This window comes from Rutilus rutilus (assembly GCF_951802725.1).
Source record: "Rutilus rutilus genome assembly, chromosome: 20".
Classification (NCBI taxonomy): domain Eukaryota; kingdom Metazoa; phylum Chordata; class Actinopteri; order Cypriniformes; family Leuciscidae; genus Rutilus; species Rutilus rutilus.
In genome coordinates, this window is record NC_140225.1 from 13,173,903 (window position 1) to 13,193,882 (window position 19,980).

At 36.6% G+C, this 19,980-nt stretch overlaps 1 protein-coding gene across 4 annotated transcripts in view; it reads right to left on the minus strand.

Annotated features, from left to right (window-relative positions):
* Nucleotides 1–5,238: 5,238 nt before the first annotated feature.
* Nucleotides 5,239–19,980, minus strand: part of phactr2 (phosphatase and actin regulator 2) — a 36,962-nt gene continuing 22,220 nt past the window's right edge. For 2 of the 4 annotated variants that reach the window (XM_084390594.1, XM_084390595.1), the window contains exons 4-13: nucleotides 19,417–19,554; nucleotides 17,178–17,402; nucleotides 15,781–16,252; nucleotides 14,598–14,773; nucleotides 13,231–13,387; nucleotides 12,989–13,044; nucleotides 12,100–12,161; nucleotides 10,859–10,996; nucleotides 9,339–9,415; nucleotides 5,239–6,490 (exon numbers count right to left, since the gene is read on the minus strand). In XM_084390594.1, coding sequence (XP_084246720.1) covers nucleotides 6,475–6,490; nucleotides 9,339–9,415; nucleotides 10,859–10,996; nucleotides 12,100–12,161; nucleotides 12,989–13,044; nucleotides 13,231–13,387; nucleotides 14,598–14,773; nucleotides 15,781–16,252; nucleotides 17,178–17,402; nucleotides 19,417–19,554 — 1,517 coding nt within the window. In that variant the 3' untranslated portion in view covers nucleotides 5,239–6,474. The remainder of the gene's footprint in view (nucleotides 6,491–9,338; nucleotides 9,416–10,858; nucleotides 10,997–12,099; nucleotides 12,162–12,988; nucleotides 13,045–13,230; nucleotides 13,388–14,597; nucleotides 14,774–15,780; nucleotides 16,253–17,177; nucleotides 17,403–19,416; nucleotides 19,555–19,980) is intronic. The other 2 variants (XM_084390596.1, XM_084390597.1) reach the window with 1 other exon arrangement.

Sequence of the window (19,980 nt, forward strand, 5' to 3'; positions counted from 1 at the left end):
TGCATTGATTGTATTGTTTTGTACAACATTTGGTTTAAGAAATGAATACTTTTATTCAGCAAGGATACTAAACGGATAAAAGCACAATTATAATTTTACAAAAGATTTCTTTTGTAAAGAATCTTTATAGTATTCACAATAATGTAAAGCAGCACAACTGCTTTCAACATTAATAATAAGAAATGTTTCCTGAGCAGTAAATCAGCATATTGGTGATTTCTGAAGGATCATGTGGAGTAATGATGCAGAAAATCACAGGAATAAATTACATTTTGAAATAGAAACATTATTTTAAATTGTAATAAAATTTCACAATGTTAGTTTTTACTACATTTTGGTCAAATAAATGCAGCCTGGGTTTTTATTAAATAATATAGTGACGCTAATGTAATGAGGTAAACGAGGTATCTTTATTTTGGGGGCTCTGAGTTGGTCTGGGAAACTGAGTGGGGGTTTAAGTCCGTAATCGATGAAAGACCTTACTATAGCAAGTACATTGTAAGGTTGGTCTAATAAGTAAATTTACTCTCAATGGGAAATCAGATCTAAAGTGTGGAAAGTTGCATCGATTCGCTTTGGTATATTGCTCTTTTACAAATAAATCAAGCGAACGCATAAAAAAGGGAGTGGATTTTTCCAATGTTAGTCCGATGAATCAGCGCAGAGGAAATTTGGCATCACCGTCACTTCACTGATAAGAGATTTGCAGTCTTTGAGCGTGACAGTCAGCGGTTGCCATTATCATAGCAGGCCAAATCCTCGCCAGCTGGCCCCACAGTTTGAGTTATTCTTACAACAGGGTAATTTCTGCAGTGTCAGGATCAGGAACAACATACTGGCACAGCAGATCACCGGTGGTGCTCATGCTGAAGAAGACCAGCTATTTTTAATTTAAAATGAGGAATAATGCTGAATTAAGCTGTTGAGGAGTCCAGAAAGTCTTAGAAAGATGCCTCAGAAGGAATTACGTGTAAAAATGCTGCACTTTAGCAGATGGTCATTTCTGTAGTAACAAACAACCCTTTCAGTCAGTCATTACCCTCTTACACTAACAGACTGAGCTCTTCTTTCAAACATAATCGTTGCTCTGAGAAAAGAACACCTGGGCTGACCACACAAAAAGACCACTGAGCAAACATTTAATGTCCTTCAGTGGTTGGCGCTAACCTTGATAAGCATGTGTTTAAGGACGTGGCTATTGCTACATTTAGTCAACCATAAAGCCATCATCTACATCCCTAATGATAAAATCTCAAACAGCCATAACTTCCAGCGGAAAGCAATTGAATATGAGCAGAGGAAGAACTGTCACATGCTAGATAAGTCTTAAGTCAGCTAGAGCCTAAACATGCTCAGAGATTAAAGGTCATTTTGCTCCAGCAAATCAGTTATGCACAATTAATTTGAAAATCTGTCTGTCATGCTGCAATTCAATATAAGATCATAGAGGTTTACATTTAAAACATTTATTTTTCTGAGTACATAAGCATATCTATGATTAAACATCTGAGAACAGATGCCAGCAACATCTGATTAGAGGCACAAGCAACTGGAGAGGAAAAACAAGTTAAAACAAGCATGAAATCAAATGGAGTGCATTTGGCGCCAATGACGACAGCACTGGTCATGTCTAAAAGGGCTTGATGTGAAAGGTGTGACCAGCCGACATATACAATATTTGCTCTGTATGTGTATGGCAGTTTTTTCCCCCCCAAGACTATTGCATATGTCATTTACTGCACTTTTATTATGCACACAGCTTCAAAGAAGGATGATTTGATGGGGCGGGGGGGGGGTCATTACAGATCCACAGTTAGAGCAAACACATGCACAATACTCAATGAATTACTGTGTAGTGCGTCACCGGGAAACCAGTTCAAGAGTACAGCAGACTCCTTTAGTCCTCTTACGCACAAAGATTTCCTGGACAAAATCCAGTATTTACAATAGCAAGCGTCTGATTTATCACTTACAATTATGACATGTTAATACAATCGTTTTGACTTAATATCGACATTCTAGCCACTGCAGGATAATGTCTCCTACTGTAAGAATCTAACCAGTATAGATACATTAAAATGGCTATATTTATATGCCAGTGCAATTACAATAAAGTAGCTTATTTTGAAATGCATCTTCACATAAAAAGGTTTCACATACAGTACCTAGTTAGCCTTTCACCTTGTCGAAGTATATAGATGTATGTTCAGAATAATTTAGTATGCACAGCATAAAATGTCATGTAATTGCTTCTAAATTCTACAATATGAATGATAAAATCTTACAAAAGCTGTACAAATGACATGTATGATCTCTACACTTAATAATCAAAGATTATAATGAAAGCTGCTTATTTTGCAAGGAATCCTCTTGTTTTGTTTTACTAAAATGCTCATGGATTTTACAGATGACTGCACCATGAAATGCACTCATAATGTTTGGTTTCTCAGCCCATTATCTTCATTAAGCATAAAATAATAAAATAGTGATCTGAGATCATTTAAATGTAATATATATATAACTTTTTCATTATATATATACTGTGTATATAATATATATACACTCACCTAAAGGATTATTAGGAACAACATACTAATACTGTGTTTGACCCCCTTTCGCCTTCAGAACTGCCTTAATTCTACGTGGCATTGATTCAACAAGGTGCTGAAAGCATTCTTTAGAAATGTTGGCCCATATTGATAGGATAGCATCTTGCAGTTGATGGAGATTTGTGGGATGCACATCCAGGGCACGAAGCTCCCATTCCACCACATCCCAAAGATGCTCTATTGGGTTGAGATCTGGTGACTGTGGGGGCCATTTTAGTACAGTGAACTCATTGTCATGTTCAAGAAACCAATTTGAAATGATTCGAGCTTTGTGACATGGTGCATTATCCTGCTGGAAGTAGCCATCAGAGGATGGGTACATGGTGGTCATAAAGGGATGGACATGGTCAGAAACAATGCTCAGGTAGGCCGTGGCATTTAAACGATGCCCAATTGGCACTAAGGGGCCTAAAGTGTGCCAAGAAAACATCCCCCACACCATTACACCACCACCACCAGCCTGCACAGTGGTAACAAGGCATGATGGATCCATGTTCTCATTCTGTTTACGCCAAATTCTGACTCTACCATCTGAATGTCTCAACAGAAATCGAGACTCATCAGACCAGGCAACATTTTTCCAGTCTTCAACTGTCCAACTTTGGTGAGCTCGTGCAAATTGTAGCCTCTTTTTCCTATTTGTAGTGGAGATGAGTGGTACCCGGTGGGGTCTTCTGCTGTTGTAGCCCATCCGCCTCAAGGTTGTGCGTGTTGTGGCTTCACAAATGCTTTGCTGCATACCTCGGTTGTAACGAGTGGTTATTTCAGTCAAAGTTGCTCTTCTATCAGCTTGAATCAGTCGGCCCATTCTCCTCTGACCTCTAGCATCAACAAGGCATTTTCGCCCACAGGACTGCCGCATACTGGATTTTTTTCCCTTTTCACACCATTCTTTATAAACCCTAGAAATGGTTGTGCGTGAAAATCCCAGTAACTGAGCAGATTGTGAAATACTCAGACCGGCCCGTCTGGCACCGACAACCATGCCACGCTCAAAATTGCTTAAATCACCTTTCTTTCCCATTCTGACATTCAGTTTGGAGTTCAGGAAATTGTCTTGACCAGGACCACACCCCTAAATGCATTGAAGCAACTGCCATGTGATTGGTTGATTAGATAATTGCATTAATGAGAAATTGAACAGGTGTTCCTAATAATCCTTTAGGTGAGTGTATATACTGTGTATATAATATATATATATATATATATATATACACACACGCAAAGATCAGTTATTTCTATTACATCTAAATAGACATTTTGTGTTAAATTTAGTATGTGGTAAAAAAAAAAAAACACACCACATGATTCTCAAAAATGATTCCAACACAAGACAATTTAATTAGAAAGAATGAAAATATGACCCTATAAGATCTACTGTAAGATTTGGCTTATGTTGGATACTGATAAAACATGAAGATATACATACACACTTTAAATATGAATATATCTCTCACTACAATGTGAGAATTTCAAATGTGTACACTACACCAATATATACAGACCCTTTCCAAAAAATTTGAATATCATGGAAAAGTTTATTTATTTCCATAATTCCATTCAAAACGTTAAACTTCCATAGATTATAGATTCAGGGCCCACAACTTAAACGATTTCAAGTATTTAGTTGTTTATTTGTACATAATTTGGGCTTCCAGCTCATAAAACCCACGAAAACAGGATTTAATTTTTTTTGAATATTACATGAAATCACACAGTAATTACACAGTGATACCATGCTCATTGAACCAGGTTTTGGTTATTTTGGCAGTGTGGGCAGGTGCAAATCCTGCTGGGAAATGAAGGAAGCATGAAGTGCTCTGAAATGTCCTGGTAGACGGCTGCGTTGACTCTGGATTTAATAAAGCACAGTGGACCAAAGTCCTCTTTTCTGATGAGAGCAAATTTTGCATCTCATTTGGAAACCAAGGTCCCAGAGTCTGGAGGAAGAATGGAGAGGCACACAATCCAAGATGCTTGAAGTCCAGTGTGAAGTTTCCACAGTCTGTGTTGGTCATCGGCTGGTGTTGGTCCACTGTGCTGTCCACTCAACACGGCCGTCTACCAGGACATTTCAGAGCACTTCATGCTTCCTTCAGCAGACAAGCTTTATGGAGATGCTGACTTCATTTTCCAGCAGGATTTGCACCTGCCCACACTGCCAAAATAACCAAAACCTGGTTCAATGAGCATGGTATCACTGTGTAATTACTGTGTGATTTCATGTAATATTCAAAAAAAATTAAATCCTGTTTTCGTGGGTTTTATGAGCTGGAAGCCCAAATTATGTACAAATAAACAACTAAATACTTGAAATCGTTTAAGTGTTGGGCCCTGAATCTATAATCTATGGAAGTCGTTTTGAATGGAATTATGGGAATAAATAAACTTTTCCATGATATTCAAATTTTTTGGAAAGGGTCTGTACTCCAATAATCCATACATCTTAAATGGTTCGATCATGAAATATTGATGAAATCTAGATAAATGTGATCTAAAATGGTGATTTTTAAATGCGATAGCTGTTCAACCAATATCTAACTAAATATAAACATTTAGAATGTTAATACAAGTTAGTGTGCTTTCTTACCCCTTTAAATGCTTCTCTGCGAAATAAATCAAGCCAATATACTGCAATATACTGTATTCACATATATCATACACAGACTGTACAATTGATTTGAAATAATTTAAAAGTTTCCCCAATTTCTAACAACATGAACAAAAAACAAAACAAAAAAAGTTAAAAGATGGACACAAGTGAGCGTCCAGCAAATTCTGTATTTGACATACAATCAGATATTATATAAAGCACCAACATGTGCAATAATGCAATACTGACACATTCTATAATGGACTAAAATAATGGACTAGAAGCCCTTTCCAAGTTTGAGTTAAAACTATTGTTTTACTACATTATATTGCTTGCAAAATCTTGTTCGGCACCACTGTTCTTAATAAAACTCACCATATTTATGTACAACCTAAAAGCCAAATCAATGAGACACTACCCGGAATTTGAGGAAAACTGTCATAATGTTTAGGGGAAAGTAAAATGCAAGTTAAATAAACATGGATTGTGTCATAAACATATGATGATAGTCTATTCCTGAACAGCAGTTATATAGAAGATATGTTACAACATGACCACATGTATATCAAGTAATCAGACTTTTTTAAGGAAAAAACAACACTGTAAAGGCACAACATAAATCTGATTACATTCTATTATACTGAGGATGGTATTAATCTGGATACAGAGGAATAATGGCAGTAATAAACCTGGACATCACAATGGACCTCAATATCCATGTAATGTACACAGAACCAGATATATGAGTCTTATAAAATGTTTTTTCACATGCATGGATATTCATAGATATTACTGGACTCTGCATGAATACAGCAAGAAATATGTATTATATACAACAACAAGAAAAACAATCCTCAGAGCTGCACGCATCAATAACGTAAGCCACTGTTGAGTCACCCGACGCACTCAGTTTTACACTGTTGTGCTGAAGTGAACCTTTAGAAAACATCAGGGACACTTTAAATGAAAAGTGTAAGTCTTGTCCTTAGTGTGTGCAAAAAATGTTCCTGATTTGAAAGAAAACATTGCATTGCTTTTTGAAGGTCTGAAGGTCTCTCTCTCTCTCTCTCTCTTCGATTCAGTTCATAATTACATTCCAGGCCCATCTTTAGCCACACTGTAGCCCCCTAGTGGCTGAAAGCAATAACCAAAGTGCATCCGGTGCCAGAGAAGAGCCGGCTGCCGCAGGGAGCCAGTCTGTTAGCCTCTCGGCAGGAAACATGGCGAAGAGACAGGAAGAGAGAGCCAGCACCCCCTCCACCAGGCACCGCCTCAGGGCCGATGAAACCTGCCACAAAACAGAGACAGCAGACGCTAGTTTGGCAGACAGGACACATAACAGATCTGAGCAATATTTAGAGGAAGAGAGGCATCTACAGTGGAAAGAGCAGCTGATAGGGTCTTTTTATTAGCAGCAAGTCTATTAACACGGCACTTGACGAATAGAGTCCTGCCAGATACATGCCGGAGGTGTCTAACACATCAGATAATGTAATTGTGCTTACAGTTTATACATTTCCTGAACCCATTCAGGGTGATTTGCAAAAACGACTGTGATGAAAGACATCATGTGACTTTTCGTTGTACTTCACGTTTACCCCATCATGCTCACATTACATTTTAAGAGACGTTAAGAGAAACTCTGTCAGCATTTACTAAGTCATTTAATGTTGTTTCAAACTTGCATGACTTTCTGTCTTCTGTTGAACACAAAGGAATATATTTTGAAGAATGTTGATAGTCAAACCATTTCAGTTCCCATTGACTTCCATTGTATTTTTTTGTCCATAGAATGAAAGTCAATGGCAACAGAAACTGTTTGGTTATCAACATTCTTCAAAATATCTTCTTTTGTGTTCAGCAGAAGAAAAAAAATACATACAGGTTTGGAACATCATCAGAGTGAGTAAATGCTGACATCATCAGAGTGAGTAAATGCCGTTTAATTTTTTTTGGGTAAAATATCCCTTTAAAGGCACAGTATGTAATTTTTGCCGTGCCGCTAGAGGTCGCTTATTCAAAACAATAACAAAGGGTTAGCTTGATGATGCTGTGAACGAGTGTGGAATCATGGGAGTTGTCTTCACCTCCACAGCAGATGGAAAGCAATCCGACGGGACTCATTATGTTCATGGCTGGGCTAATGTATTAAAGTTTTATTAACGTTACTGTGGTATGAAGTCGGGCGGACATTTTACGTTTTATTATGCTTATGTGCTGCAGTCAGCCACTGCCGCTCCTTTCGCTTTATGCATATTTTATGATTAAAGGTAAGATTTTATGATTTTAACATCCGACTCCTTCTTCCCTGAACTTGAACATTGTTGGTTACGTTTGATCTAATGAAATACCCGCAAATGCTTAATTACTACATACAGGTCTATTTTATTTGATGAATTAAAATTGTGGTGTAATGCAGAGCTGTTTTACTCGGTCAAAACAATCATACTAATATACATTTGAATGTGTTGAAAGTTATGTTGTAAAATTACTACAGTGGCTGGTAAGAGACCACATTGCTGTAAGCTAGATTAATATTAGAATATTGATAAAAGCTGGATGACTTGTGTTGCTAAATGCCATGCAGTTAATTTTAAAATATATTGTATGGAGGAGAAAATGCTGTATTAATGTTACTACAAATAAAGCTCTTTCTGATTATTCTATGTTCGCCATTTGACAAAATAGTGTTGTCTCTGAGACATGGTATAAACATGTTACTTGCTGTAAATCAATAGATTCATACAGTGTTGGACTACATAACAATGATTAGTTTTCTGTCGACAAAGGTATCCAAACGGTTGCTCATCTGTCTAATAAAATACATAATATATTAAAGTGGTTTCTACAGAAGTAAAACTAACAGAAATCTAAGGGAACAAAGATATGACATCGTTGACAGGTGACACAATGACAAAATCATACATTTTGTGCCTTTAAGAGGACCCTTTTCCTGTGGGAACAGCCACACTCTACCTCAGACAGATTGACAAACTCTGAGTGGTGGACTGAAGGTGAGTGAAAGGCTGATGTTCAATTATTATGAAAATAAAACAAAATACTGACTTCTAAAGAAACTTTCTGCTGACTGACTGCTTTATCTCCCACCACATCTTAAATTCCCATATTTACTGATTATACAATTAAAGCCGCACTTCGTAGTTTTTCCTCTTTGTCGCCATCTCTGTTCGAAATCTGCAATTGCAGTTATTTGCGGAATTATCAACTTTACGTGGGTTGTGCCTCGGCACGGCACAGCGCGGATGAATCCAATGTTTTGAGGAGAATGTGCGGCTGTCAGTCGCCGCGCCGGTGTGGATACTGTCATTCGCAATCACAGATTCCACTTTTTGGAAGTATGACCAACATAAGAATTTTCACCGGAAAATGTCACCTGAACAAGTAACATCCACTTTTGTTCTGACCAACTAAGGGAAAAAAAACATTCCAGTAAATCGCGCTGATTAAATCTAACGATCGCTAATCATATCACGTCAAACCGTGCAAATTATACTTTGTTCTCAAATTGTTAATGTTAACAACATCAGCATTGCATGACTACGTTTAATGCCCTTCCGATATTTATCCTTGTTTTCGTGCAGTCTCTTTTTCTGTAGCCACTTCGAATTCCAAAGTCTTTTGCATTTTACAACGGGTGAATCTCCAGTTGTCACTGGTGATTGTTGTTTGAACCTTTCTGGATCCGCCATCAAATAGATAAGTTTAATTATATCAAGTGCTGTGGGAAAAGGCTATAAATCTCCACCACCAACATCCTCACACTCATAGCCTACTAGCCGAGACTCCTTCTTTATGTGTACAGATGTGACGTAATGACGCAAAGACATGCTTGAATTTCCCGTGGAAATCCACCAGTACCACTGGAATTAAAAACATTATTACAAGCTTACCGTTTTGAATCGAGCTAAGGCAAGCAGATCGTTTTGAACACTGGCTGGTTATGTACTTGCTCAAACATTTATTTTGGATAATTTTTAACCCAAAAAAGTTACGGACTGCAGCTTTAATGTCAATTACATAATTACAAAAACTGTATCAATGACAGTTGACTTACTGGACTATAGCCAATAACCTTTCATCCTCCTGATCAGGCTGCTAGTAGAACACAAACGTACCTGGTAAACTGTTTGCTTTCTTCGTGGACTTCCATTTCTTTGCTTTTAAATTCATTAAGTTCTTTACGTATAGCAGCCTGTGACAAGAACAAAAAAGCCATTAGTGACGATGTGATCAAAATTGAAAACAGATGTGCTCCTTCTTATTTTTGTGGAGCAGTAATACATTTTTTCAGGATTCTATTGATGAATAGAAAGTTCAAAAGAACAACTTTTATTTAAAATAAAAATCTTTTGAAACATTATAAATGTTTTTATTATGACTATGTCAATTTAATGTGTCCTTGCTAAATAAAACTACTTTCTTTAAAAAAAAAAAAAATACACAGTTGTGTATTATAAAAACTGCACTATTCACATTATAATTATACAATATGTTAATATGCTGTTTTATGTTCAATGAAAAAAACAGCTCTTTTCATTATAATGAACTATTGACCACACAAGTGTTTGTGAATCACCATATTTTAAAGCAGCAGTCACATGTCCAGTAGATGGCATCAGTGACCATACAAAAGGCAAGAGATCTTCTGATATTGATGCAATATTCTCCAACTTATAAATGAGAGGACATTATTTCTCTTTATCTTTAGGACCATCAACTGTATAATATAAACTATGCATTTAACAATATAGACAGGTAATAAATGTGTTAATAAATGTTTATCACTCATAAATCGTGAGTTAACAGAGACCAGGGGTCTATAAACCCATAAAACTTTGTGTTCACCAACAAATAGAGCAGATAACAGGTTTAGAATGACATGAGGGTAAATATTTTAATAATTTTCTTTCTTTTTTTTTTTTTTTTAGATTGAACCATTTACAACTATTGAAGCATTTGTGCTTTAAAATATGCAAAAACCATCTAAAAGATCTGTAACACTTTACAATAAGTTTTCTTTAGTTAACATTAGTTAAACTACTTTAGTTATTTAACATGAGCTAAGAATGAACTATTTCTATAGCATTTATTTAAAAAAAATTACTAATACATTATTAAAATCAAAAGTTGTATTTCGTTAACATCAGTGCACTATGAACTAACATGAACAAACAATGAATGCCATTAACAAAGATTTATAAATATTGTAACAAATGTATTGCTCATTGTTAGTTCATGTTAGTTAATACATTAACTAATGCTAACAAATGAGACTATTCTAAAGTGTCACCAAAAGATCTTTAAATCTACATAAATGAAAATGAAGCAATAATGTATTAGCTTAAGATTCCCATAGTCCCAAAAATGATAAATTCAAATATTTATTCAGAAAATAATTAAATTAAATAGATTATAAGTTAAATTAAAAGTAAAAAGTACTAAATTTAGTTTAACAATTTTTTTTTTACCACCAAAACATTATCTACATTTTTTTTTTAATCCTCGGGACAATTCTGTTTTTTACAATGGGAAAAATGATGCTCCAACATTTTTGCATGTGCATAAGTGTCTTCACAATTCTATGCAGCACAGCATGCACAATTTAAAGCAACAGTAAGAGAGAGGAATGGCTTACTTTGTCTGCAGGGGTCAACCTGGTCCAGGGCTTGTCAGCACGCCGATCATAGTCTTTTGCGTCTGTGACCTCCACATATTCATTGAACCGCAAAATTCTACGTGCCACGAGTTCTGCGACTGTGGGCCGGACGCTGAGCTATACAGACACAGAGCAATTCCTTTAGTCACCTTTTAATGTGTGTGCAGTCTCCTTCAATAGGAGTTAAACATGTTCCTTCTAGCCTACTGTAAGTAATACCTTATGTGAGTGAAACAATGAATGGCAAACAAAAGCGCAAAATGAAGCACGTGATGGTGGATGTGACTGACTTTACAAGTGAAAATATTTAGAAGTGGTTTCTATACCTGCAGTCATTTTGTCTACAAAGTACTGTCTATTATTGCAGTTTCAGCCAGAACAGGTCAACTTTGAGGAAAATCTCGGTAAATGACTATTGAACTAATTTATAGATCAGTCCATTTAAATTCTCTGCCCGGATTCTCTCAATAACAGGGCATTAGAAGCATACTAAATTAGGAGGGCCAAATTAAAATGGCCAGACTTCCAGACACTTCTGGCCACCACTTCTACAACACGTCAGGAATATAAATCTCTTTCTCACTCCCCACAACACCTCACACATTACAATTAAGACTTAGCTAGTGGGTTAATGACATGATCAAATTGACTCTTTAATCTATTTGTATTAATCTAGCTATTACATCTTAACTTATTAAATAATAAATTCAAGTACGAGCCATTTAGTCAAGCTGATTAGTTCAAGACCTGTTCTTTAAAAGTGATGCATTATTGAGATACTAGACACATTTTTTTTTTTTACTTCCTTGTAAGGCCAGCAGGTGGTGTAATGTCCCACAATGATGTCACATTTATGATTTTGATTAATGACAATTCATAACTTCATGGAGCATTATGCTAAAGTAACAGGTTGTGTGTTGTTTAAAAATTAGAGCAATACATTACATTTATACCTGTAATCTTTCAATATCTGACAAAAAAAAATCATACATTTATTTCAAATAAATTGAAATGACAAACTAATTCATAATTATAGGATTTTAAAAACAAAAATTTGTCAGTTATAACCTTATCTCATAATTTAAGAACTTATGTCATAATTATTATTTACCAAAGCATGATTTTATTTCTTATGTAGCAGAAATCCATACATTCCTGATAGATTGAACAAATGATGAGAATTTGACTTAAGAAAACTAGTCGATTGCAGAAGGTTGTACCTTTCGGGACAGTCTTCTTTTAATCTCCTGCTTGGCCTCTTGTTCTTCTTCCTCATTTTTCTCTAAAGGGATATAAGAAAGATGATTTTGTTAGTTTTTATCTTATTTATTTATACTGATATTTGCTCTGAAGTTTAAATATTAAATATTTGACAATTATTGCAAAACAGAGAACTTTCCATTTTAGCACAACCAAGGTCATTCAAGACTAAACCACATGTACCCGACAATGTTGATTTTTAGTCCTCCTTGTCAGTAAGTGATCAGAGTACAGTGAAAACCAGCTTAGCTTAACAGTAAATAATGGTCTAGAATGAAAGCATGCTCACTGATGAGTCCAAAATATGTTTGTGTAACACTGGCCAAAAATACTGAATATGCCATGTGACCATGAGCATTTCTTAAGGATTCTTTATCTATCCTACGCTGACCGATTGCTTTAAATGGTCCGTAAATCCATTTTCTTTTAAGTTAGTTAACCTAACAATTCGAAGTGTTAGTTTACTCATATAATATCTTCAGTTACCAATATCACATTACAACTCTAGAATTGGGACATTCCCTTTACAGGATATGTGCAGCCAAGATCTCAGATAAGCAGTGAGCTTCAGGCAACTCTTTGATTAAATGTTTACACCTCCTTGTTTGTCGGCATAGAGCTTACGGCTTGTTTGAGCTTCATCACATTCCTAGTCTTCATCAATTACATCACACGAAACAAAGGCAAAATGACACCGTGACTGAGACACATAGAGATGCCCGTGACTCAATGAACGCGTCTCCAACATCAGAGGCAGTAATAAGCAACAACAAACATTGGAGCCCAGGGCATCCCAAACAAAGCAACTGTCTACGAACTATGTAAATGAGATAGTGACAGGAAACATACGCTTCAGAATATTTCGCTGCTCGAGCTCTTCTGTGGTGGGCCTTTGACTCAGCCGTCTATGGGTGGAAGAAAACAAGAGTCAGTTTGTGAGGAACCACAGAGACTATTGATGAATCTTTAGCTTGTGTTTTGTAAAGAAATTCATAGGTGCCCACAAAAAAAAAGTGTATCCAAACTTTTGAATGATTGGCAACGTTAGTATCCAATATATTAGCAGTACAGATCAGGATGGTTTAATGTACCTCACTAGTTTACAGCCGATCTGCTGCCACAGCTCCTGACGCTGCATCTCTGAGGTCCGCGGGAGAATGTTCTTCTCTTCTAGCTCCTTCATGCTGGGCCTGTTTCCAAGTTTGATAGCAAGTGTGTCCCTGCGTCGAATTTTGATGGCAAGGGAGCCTATTAAAAAGAAAAACAGGGATGCATGATAGTATATTGGTAGCATATTTGTTATTGATCATAGTTGTTGTTTTTAAATGTATCATTATAGGTTGATTGGATATATATTGTACATAACGATTCGGATATTCAATTGTGACTTGGATTGTAATTTCATTTTTACAATTAGATTACCTTTGCGGTCATCTAACACTCACTTGGTTCGATTGCCTGGTCTGAATCTGAGTTCGATTGCTCCCCCTCCCCCCGCGGGATTTCGTTCACATTATATTATTTGGGTCCCTTTATATGCGGACTAGGGTACGGTTCACGGGTGTGCACAGAGTTCGGAAAACAGCGTTCATCAACACCGAACTCTGACATTAATCGAACCCAGGTCGCACTAAAAGTGCTAGTGTGAAAGAACTTTAAAGTTACCATGAAATCAAAATTGACCATTCTTATTTTTTTTTTATAGAAAGATGCAGTATTTATTACAAAATATCTTGTCGGAATAAACAAAAGGGAAGAAAATCATGCCGACTTTAAAAACGCTGAAATTAGTAAGAATGTAAAATGAATCAAAATCACAAGTTTTCATATTGCACATTATAATGTTGTGATTCCTAATTCACTTGTAGCATTTAAAATGGTAAAGAATTTCAATAGGGGCCATTTATCAGTTCTTAGCCCTGATTGGCTCATCTGCATCGGACAGAGCTTTAGTACCAATGCAACCTTAGAATAAACTTAATATATTTGCATTCTGACACCAGTGTAACAGTGTGGAAAGAACAGAAAATGAGAAACAGGCGTCAGTCTTTGCAGGAATGTGCTCTGCATTGTGTACTGGCAGCAAAGTCTGCAGAGTTACCAGCATGTCAGAAAGTAACGCTGACTAGAGACAGCATGTTTTTCCAGTTTGACAAACTAAAGGCTTGGACATCCGCTTTGCCAAAATTCTTTGAAGTTACAAGAGAAACTTCTAAAATGCAGTTACCAAGAATGAAACCTCCAAGAAATGTATCGCCTGTACTTGTGTTACGGGTTTTGATTATACATAAACATCAGGGTGACGACACGTACATTTACTAGAATAATCTACGTGCATATCCAGAAAAGCAGAATATTTAAAGCTTTTCACTTACATGATTTTAATTTGGCTCAATTTTTTATTGGACATAAAATGTAGAGAAACAAGGGGTTTAAACAACTAGACTTGAACACGTACTAGAGGTATACTCATCATCTTCGTCCTCCTCTTCTTCGTCCTTGTAGAGTATAGGTCCATCTGAATCATCCGAGTCGCTGGCCTGGTTTTCTCGAATGGAGTCAGGAATGACGGTCACCTCTGGGCTTTCCACATTGACGGTTTGTTGTCTCTCTCCCTCTGCAGTCCCAACAATCCTACAAAAGGCCAAACACTCATTTAGTTTACCTAAAATATTCATTAGGATGAGCCGTTATCATAATCAGGGAAAGAGGACAACATACTCAAGACTTTAAAGAGGTCATAACATCATTCATTTTTTAAATTAATATTTTCCCTGAGGTCCATTTATAATGTTAGTAAAGTTTTTTGTGCTAAGAGAGTCATAATATAGTTTTTCATGGCCATTTTCTCTCCTCTCTCTAACTGTTTGAACTAAATGGTTCGTTTTTGGCTGCTGTGCCTTTAAGAAACTGCCACTTCACACATTTTAAGTAGCATCTCTCCTGTTGATTCATTTTGATATAACACCTTCAGAGCAGTTGTAATGCTGCAATGCTGTAGGTTTGGCTAAAAAAGTCCAAAACCTGAATCTGCAGTAAAAGAGTTTCATCTGCATGCTCTGAGACGCAAGTCATTTATGATGCAGGAAAAAAGAGCCACCGTTTCTTCACCGATTGCGGCAACTTTTTATTACAGATATTTTGCCAGGAATTTCCCAATTTCCCAGGGAGAGGACATTTTGTTCTCTTGGACACATGGGAAGGAAACGCTGCTTTATTCACAAATGCTTTATGCAATATTCCAATTTTACTCATAAGTTAAATTCGCAACTTTGGGTGGAAACACACCGATTGAAGACTGCTGAAAATTCATCTGTGCCATCACAGGAATAAATTACGTTTCAAAATATATTAAAATAGTAAACAGTTATTTTAAACTGTAATAATATTTCACAATATTACCGTTTTACTGAATTTTGGATCACATAAATGCAAAAAGTAATCTTACCGACCCCCAAACACAGTGTACATTATTGTAAATTTACCCCAATCTCATTAAACGTCTGATTGGAGGATGACACACAGCATGACTTATCTTTAGGGGAAATATATTGACATGCACATGTGCTATATAATCAATATTAAAAGCACAACATTAGAGGAATACAGATTTTACAAAAAATAACAACATGTAAACTGACCTTTGTATCTGGTCTGCCGCTGTCCTCTCTTTCTCTTCTTCGCTCTCTGTGCTCACAGGTTCACCTAAATTGTCTGAGGAGAGTTCATTTGAGGATCCAGTGAAGGATGTTTCCTCTGTGGCTTGGTTAACATGAGGCTGACTTTTGTCCATCTCGGCAGAGGACTCGGAAAGTTGATCGGCACCCTTCCCATCCGGAGATTTCTCCTCTGCTTTCTCATTAACATTTGAGGTTAATTCTTTTTTCCTTTGGTCCTTCTTAGAGGAGCTTTCCGCAGTCTCGGACGGGGTTTTGGAAGGGGGCCGCGGTGACCTGGAGGGTGCAGGTTTTTTGGCAGACTTGGCTTGTGCTGCTGTTAGCTCCGAGTTGTTGTTCTTTGGGGTTTTCGAGCAGGTCGATGAAGATGATTGACCCGAGGCCTGAGTGGAACTCTTGGATGTGCCTGCAGTTTTCTTAGGATTCAATGTTTTTGCTGTGAAGAAATTCAGAGAAATAAGAGAATTAGAGATCTTAAAACGATAAGTTAATGGCTACACCAAATGGCGGTGTTTTAAAAGCTTTTTCTAAGAATAGAAACGGATTACTTGTACTAAGACAACATCACATAGTGCATTTTCACATGCAGGTTCACCACTAAAAAACAACCTTCCTATGCGAAGGTCACTGCTGACCAAATATATGAGTTTAGTTTGACATTCACAGGAGCCAGGAAATTCAAAACACTATAAAATAAATAATCTGGGGTTCTCACATCGAGTTATGTATTCATTTGCTGAAATTAAGAATATTAAAACATTACGAATGAATAAATAACACATTTATAAAAAAGTGCTTCAGTTAAAAGAGGAAGCTGTCAAGCCACCAATGATGGGACACAATGGACAGGTAAAAGGATAAAGGAACAGCACAGTGTGGAACAATGAGCCCCTGTTTTATACACAATTACATGAGTGTGGTGTACATGCACAAAGTCCTGGTTACATGCAAAATGCAGCACATTTATTATACCATTATATTCAGACACAAAGGCAAACATCAATACAAGATTATAATATGTTTAACAATGAGACATGTAACGCAAGCAGAATAACAATACAAGAAAGCCATACTGGGTCACAAATGAGTCAGGATACCACTTTGCACAGTACTGGACAACATAAACCCAAACTAGTTAAAGCATGAATCCAGCAAACTGCACATTTGCCCATTCTCAAACAAATGTAGATCGATTTTGCTCACATTTCTGACAGCTTTTTTTGTTCTTCGAAAGACCAAGTTGGTTCCCAGCTTGACTTGTCAGGGGGAAAGAGGTGCAAGCAGGAACCCCTCCATGCAGAGCTTGTTCCCCACACATGCAATCACAATGCTCTATTCTCAATACTGACACGTGTACTCACCATTGCCACGAGTGGCAGTTCGGGTGGTTTGTTTGGGTGGAGGAGCGGAGACCTGCTTATTGGTGGTCTTGGTTACCTTTTTACCCCCTGCTTGGCCACCTTTCTTCACACTCGAGCTTGTGGCCTCACCAGAGGGTTTTGGGAGTGTGGTCTGGTGTTTTTTAGTAGGGGTTTTTGGAGCGGTTGACTCACTGGTCTTTGGGCTGGGCTTGCTGTCATTCCTCTCTACTGAGCACAGAGGAGCAGAGCACCCTAAACGGTCATGTCAGCACATAATCAAATAGTATAAATAGAGAATTTAGCTCAAAATTCTAATTGGATAAGCTAAGTTTTAAGCCATTTTTAATACACAAATATGACCACACATACATTACATCAAGTAGTAACTGTGAACTATATTAATTGGCTGACAAATTATATATATTGTCATATATAATGACATCATTTTATTCAGCAAGGAAGCAATAAAATGATCAAAAGTGACAGAAAAGACTTTTAAATTGTTACAAAAGTTGTGCTTTTGAACTGTACATGAATCAAAGAATCCTGAAAATATTTTAAGCAGTTTAAACTGTTAAGCATTAAGCTGTTTTCAACATTATAATAACAAATGTTTCTTGAGCACTATATCAGCATATTAGAATGATTTCTGAAGGATCATGTGACACTGAAGACTGGAGGAATGGCTGCTGAAAATTCTGCTTTGCCATCACAGGAATAAATTACATTTTAAAATGCATTAAAATAGAAAAGTAAAAAATTCAACAAAAAAAAAAAAATGCAGCCTGGGTGAGCATTAGAAAAAGACATAAAAAAATATCTTGATGACTGTGTGTGTGTGTGTGTGTGTGTGTGTGTGTAATTATTATTAATTTAAATGATTTATTAAACTATTTATTAATTAAACCTTAATCTCTTGGTGGCATTTTTTATAAGCGTTTATAATGGGTGTTCTTGCACAGCGCAAACGCCTCAAGTTGCTTTAATGCTTTAGCGCATCTATTCCCTCAGCCTCTTCAAAATTAACCCCATGAAAAATAAATTATTTTCATTGGTTGGAAGAAAAGTGGTGGAAACAATTACAGAACTGTTGTAGAACATTAAAGAGGAAGAAATTATACAAATATAATTGTTGACGTTTCCCTTGCATGTCTTGTGTGCCCACAACTTATTATGAAAAGAAAACTTCCAAAATGATGTCAGTCTAAATGGCACATTACCCATAAAAGGATACAAAGCATCAATACAAAGCAGAACATCCATCATGTTATAGACTTTATGCGCCAGAGAAACGAGAGCGCTGCCATCTTTAGAATATTGTCTTTGAACTTCCGGTTTTGCGGTCGCTCTGTATATCTCTGGCATTGCTGTCAAGGAGTAATTAGCTTTTGAAGTGGATTTACTTTATGTAAAGTTAACGAAAGTTATCATGAGGATTGTGTTGTTTAAAGCAGATGTCTTAACAAATGTCAGTCGACCGGGAAGATTTTAAAATGAGTCGTTCATTCATCAATCCGCAAGATCGCAGTGAAAATACAGACCGGAAGACAAAAGACAACGAGCGCCGCGCTACATAAGGTCTATTATTAAAAAAGGTTTTATTATAGCTTCAAAACCAAATCTGCTGAACTATACGGCACATTAGACACTAGTCGGCACCTCACCTCTTAAGAAGCTCAACAATCAAGAGATGTTCATTAATGACACATAAAACAAACTTCAACAGAAACAAAAATAACCTCCTCAGGAAATGTTCTTGTTCTACAAATAACTTCATTTGTACTGTTTATTAAAACCTTGACCACAGTGAAATGTGGTGAAAATGAACAAGATAAAACTGTTGCTCCAAAGCTGCTCACACTTCCTCTAAATAATGCAGTTCATTTCTATCTTTTGACTGACAGTCTTTATCAACCCATTTTGATACATTGCTCTTTGCACACGCGTTGATTTCACTAATGTTGTTCAATCACAATGATATATGAAATGATATGGATGGTGTGATGTGCAAAAAATAAAATTGCAACAAAATACGGTGAAGAAATTTTCCAAAACTCCAACATAATCATGCTGCAAAACCTATGAAAGGACCCACCAGTTAGACTAAATAATTTTAGTCATTAGTGGCTTGAGCTTAAAACATTTAAAAAAAAAACACATTATCGGTACGGCCGGACATGTTGAAGACTTAACCATCTTTATTTTGCCCAGTTTTACCAGATTAAACAGAAAACTGTACCTTCTGGGTCCTCTGCCACAACCGCCAAGTCTTTTTCTTCAGGGACCAGTTCTGGTGTTTCAATGTCCACTTTGACCTTTTCAGTAACTCCACTGGGCAATGCATGACCATTCAAGGTCTCTGTGTTCAAAGGATCATCTAAAGATAGACAAAAATGGCTCAGTTATCATGGAACCAATACGACATGCCTGCTATTCAGTAAAAACACAATTTTGTTCCATTAACATTTAAGTCATCCTGCAGATGTTCAAAGACTGAGAGCTCAATAGGTCGGACTGTGATTTTCTGAAAGGCACTACATATAAAAGTATTAGTGAGAGACTTTACTCTGACTCAGAACAGCAGAATCCTTCCCAATCTTCTGGCTCAATTTCATCATTTTGGATGTGTGTGAACAGCAAGTCCAGGAAGGTCTTAGCTTTTATTATATGGATAACATCAATTAAAGCTATTTAATGGAAAACATTCCTGGGTGGTAGAAGAAATTAATAATCTTTAATTGAATCTTTAACCCCCTTTGCTTCTCATTTGTTTATGGTTACTGGTTATGGTAATGCATTTTTC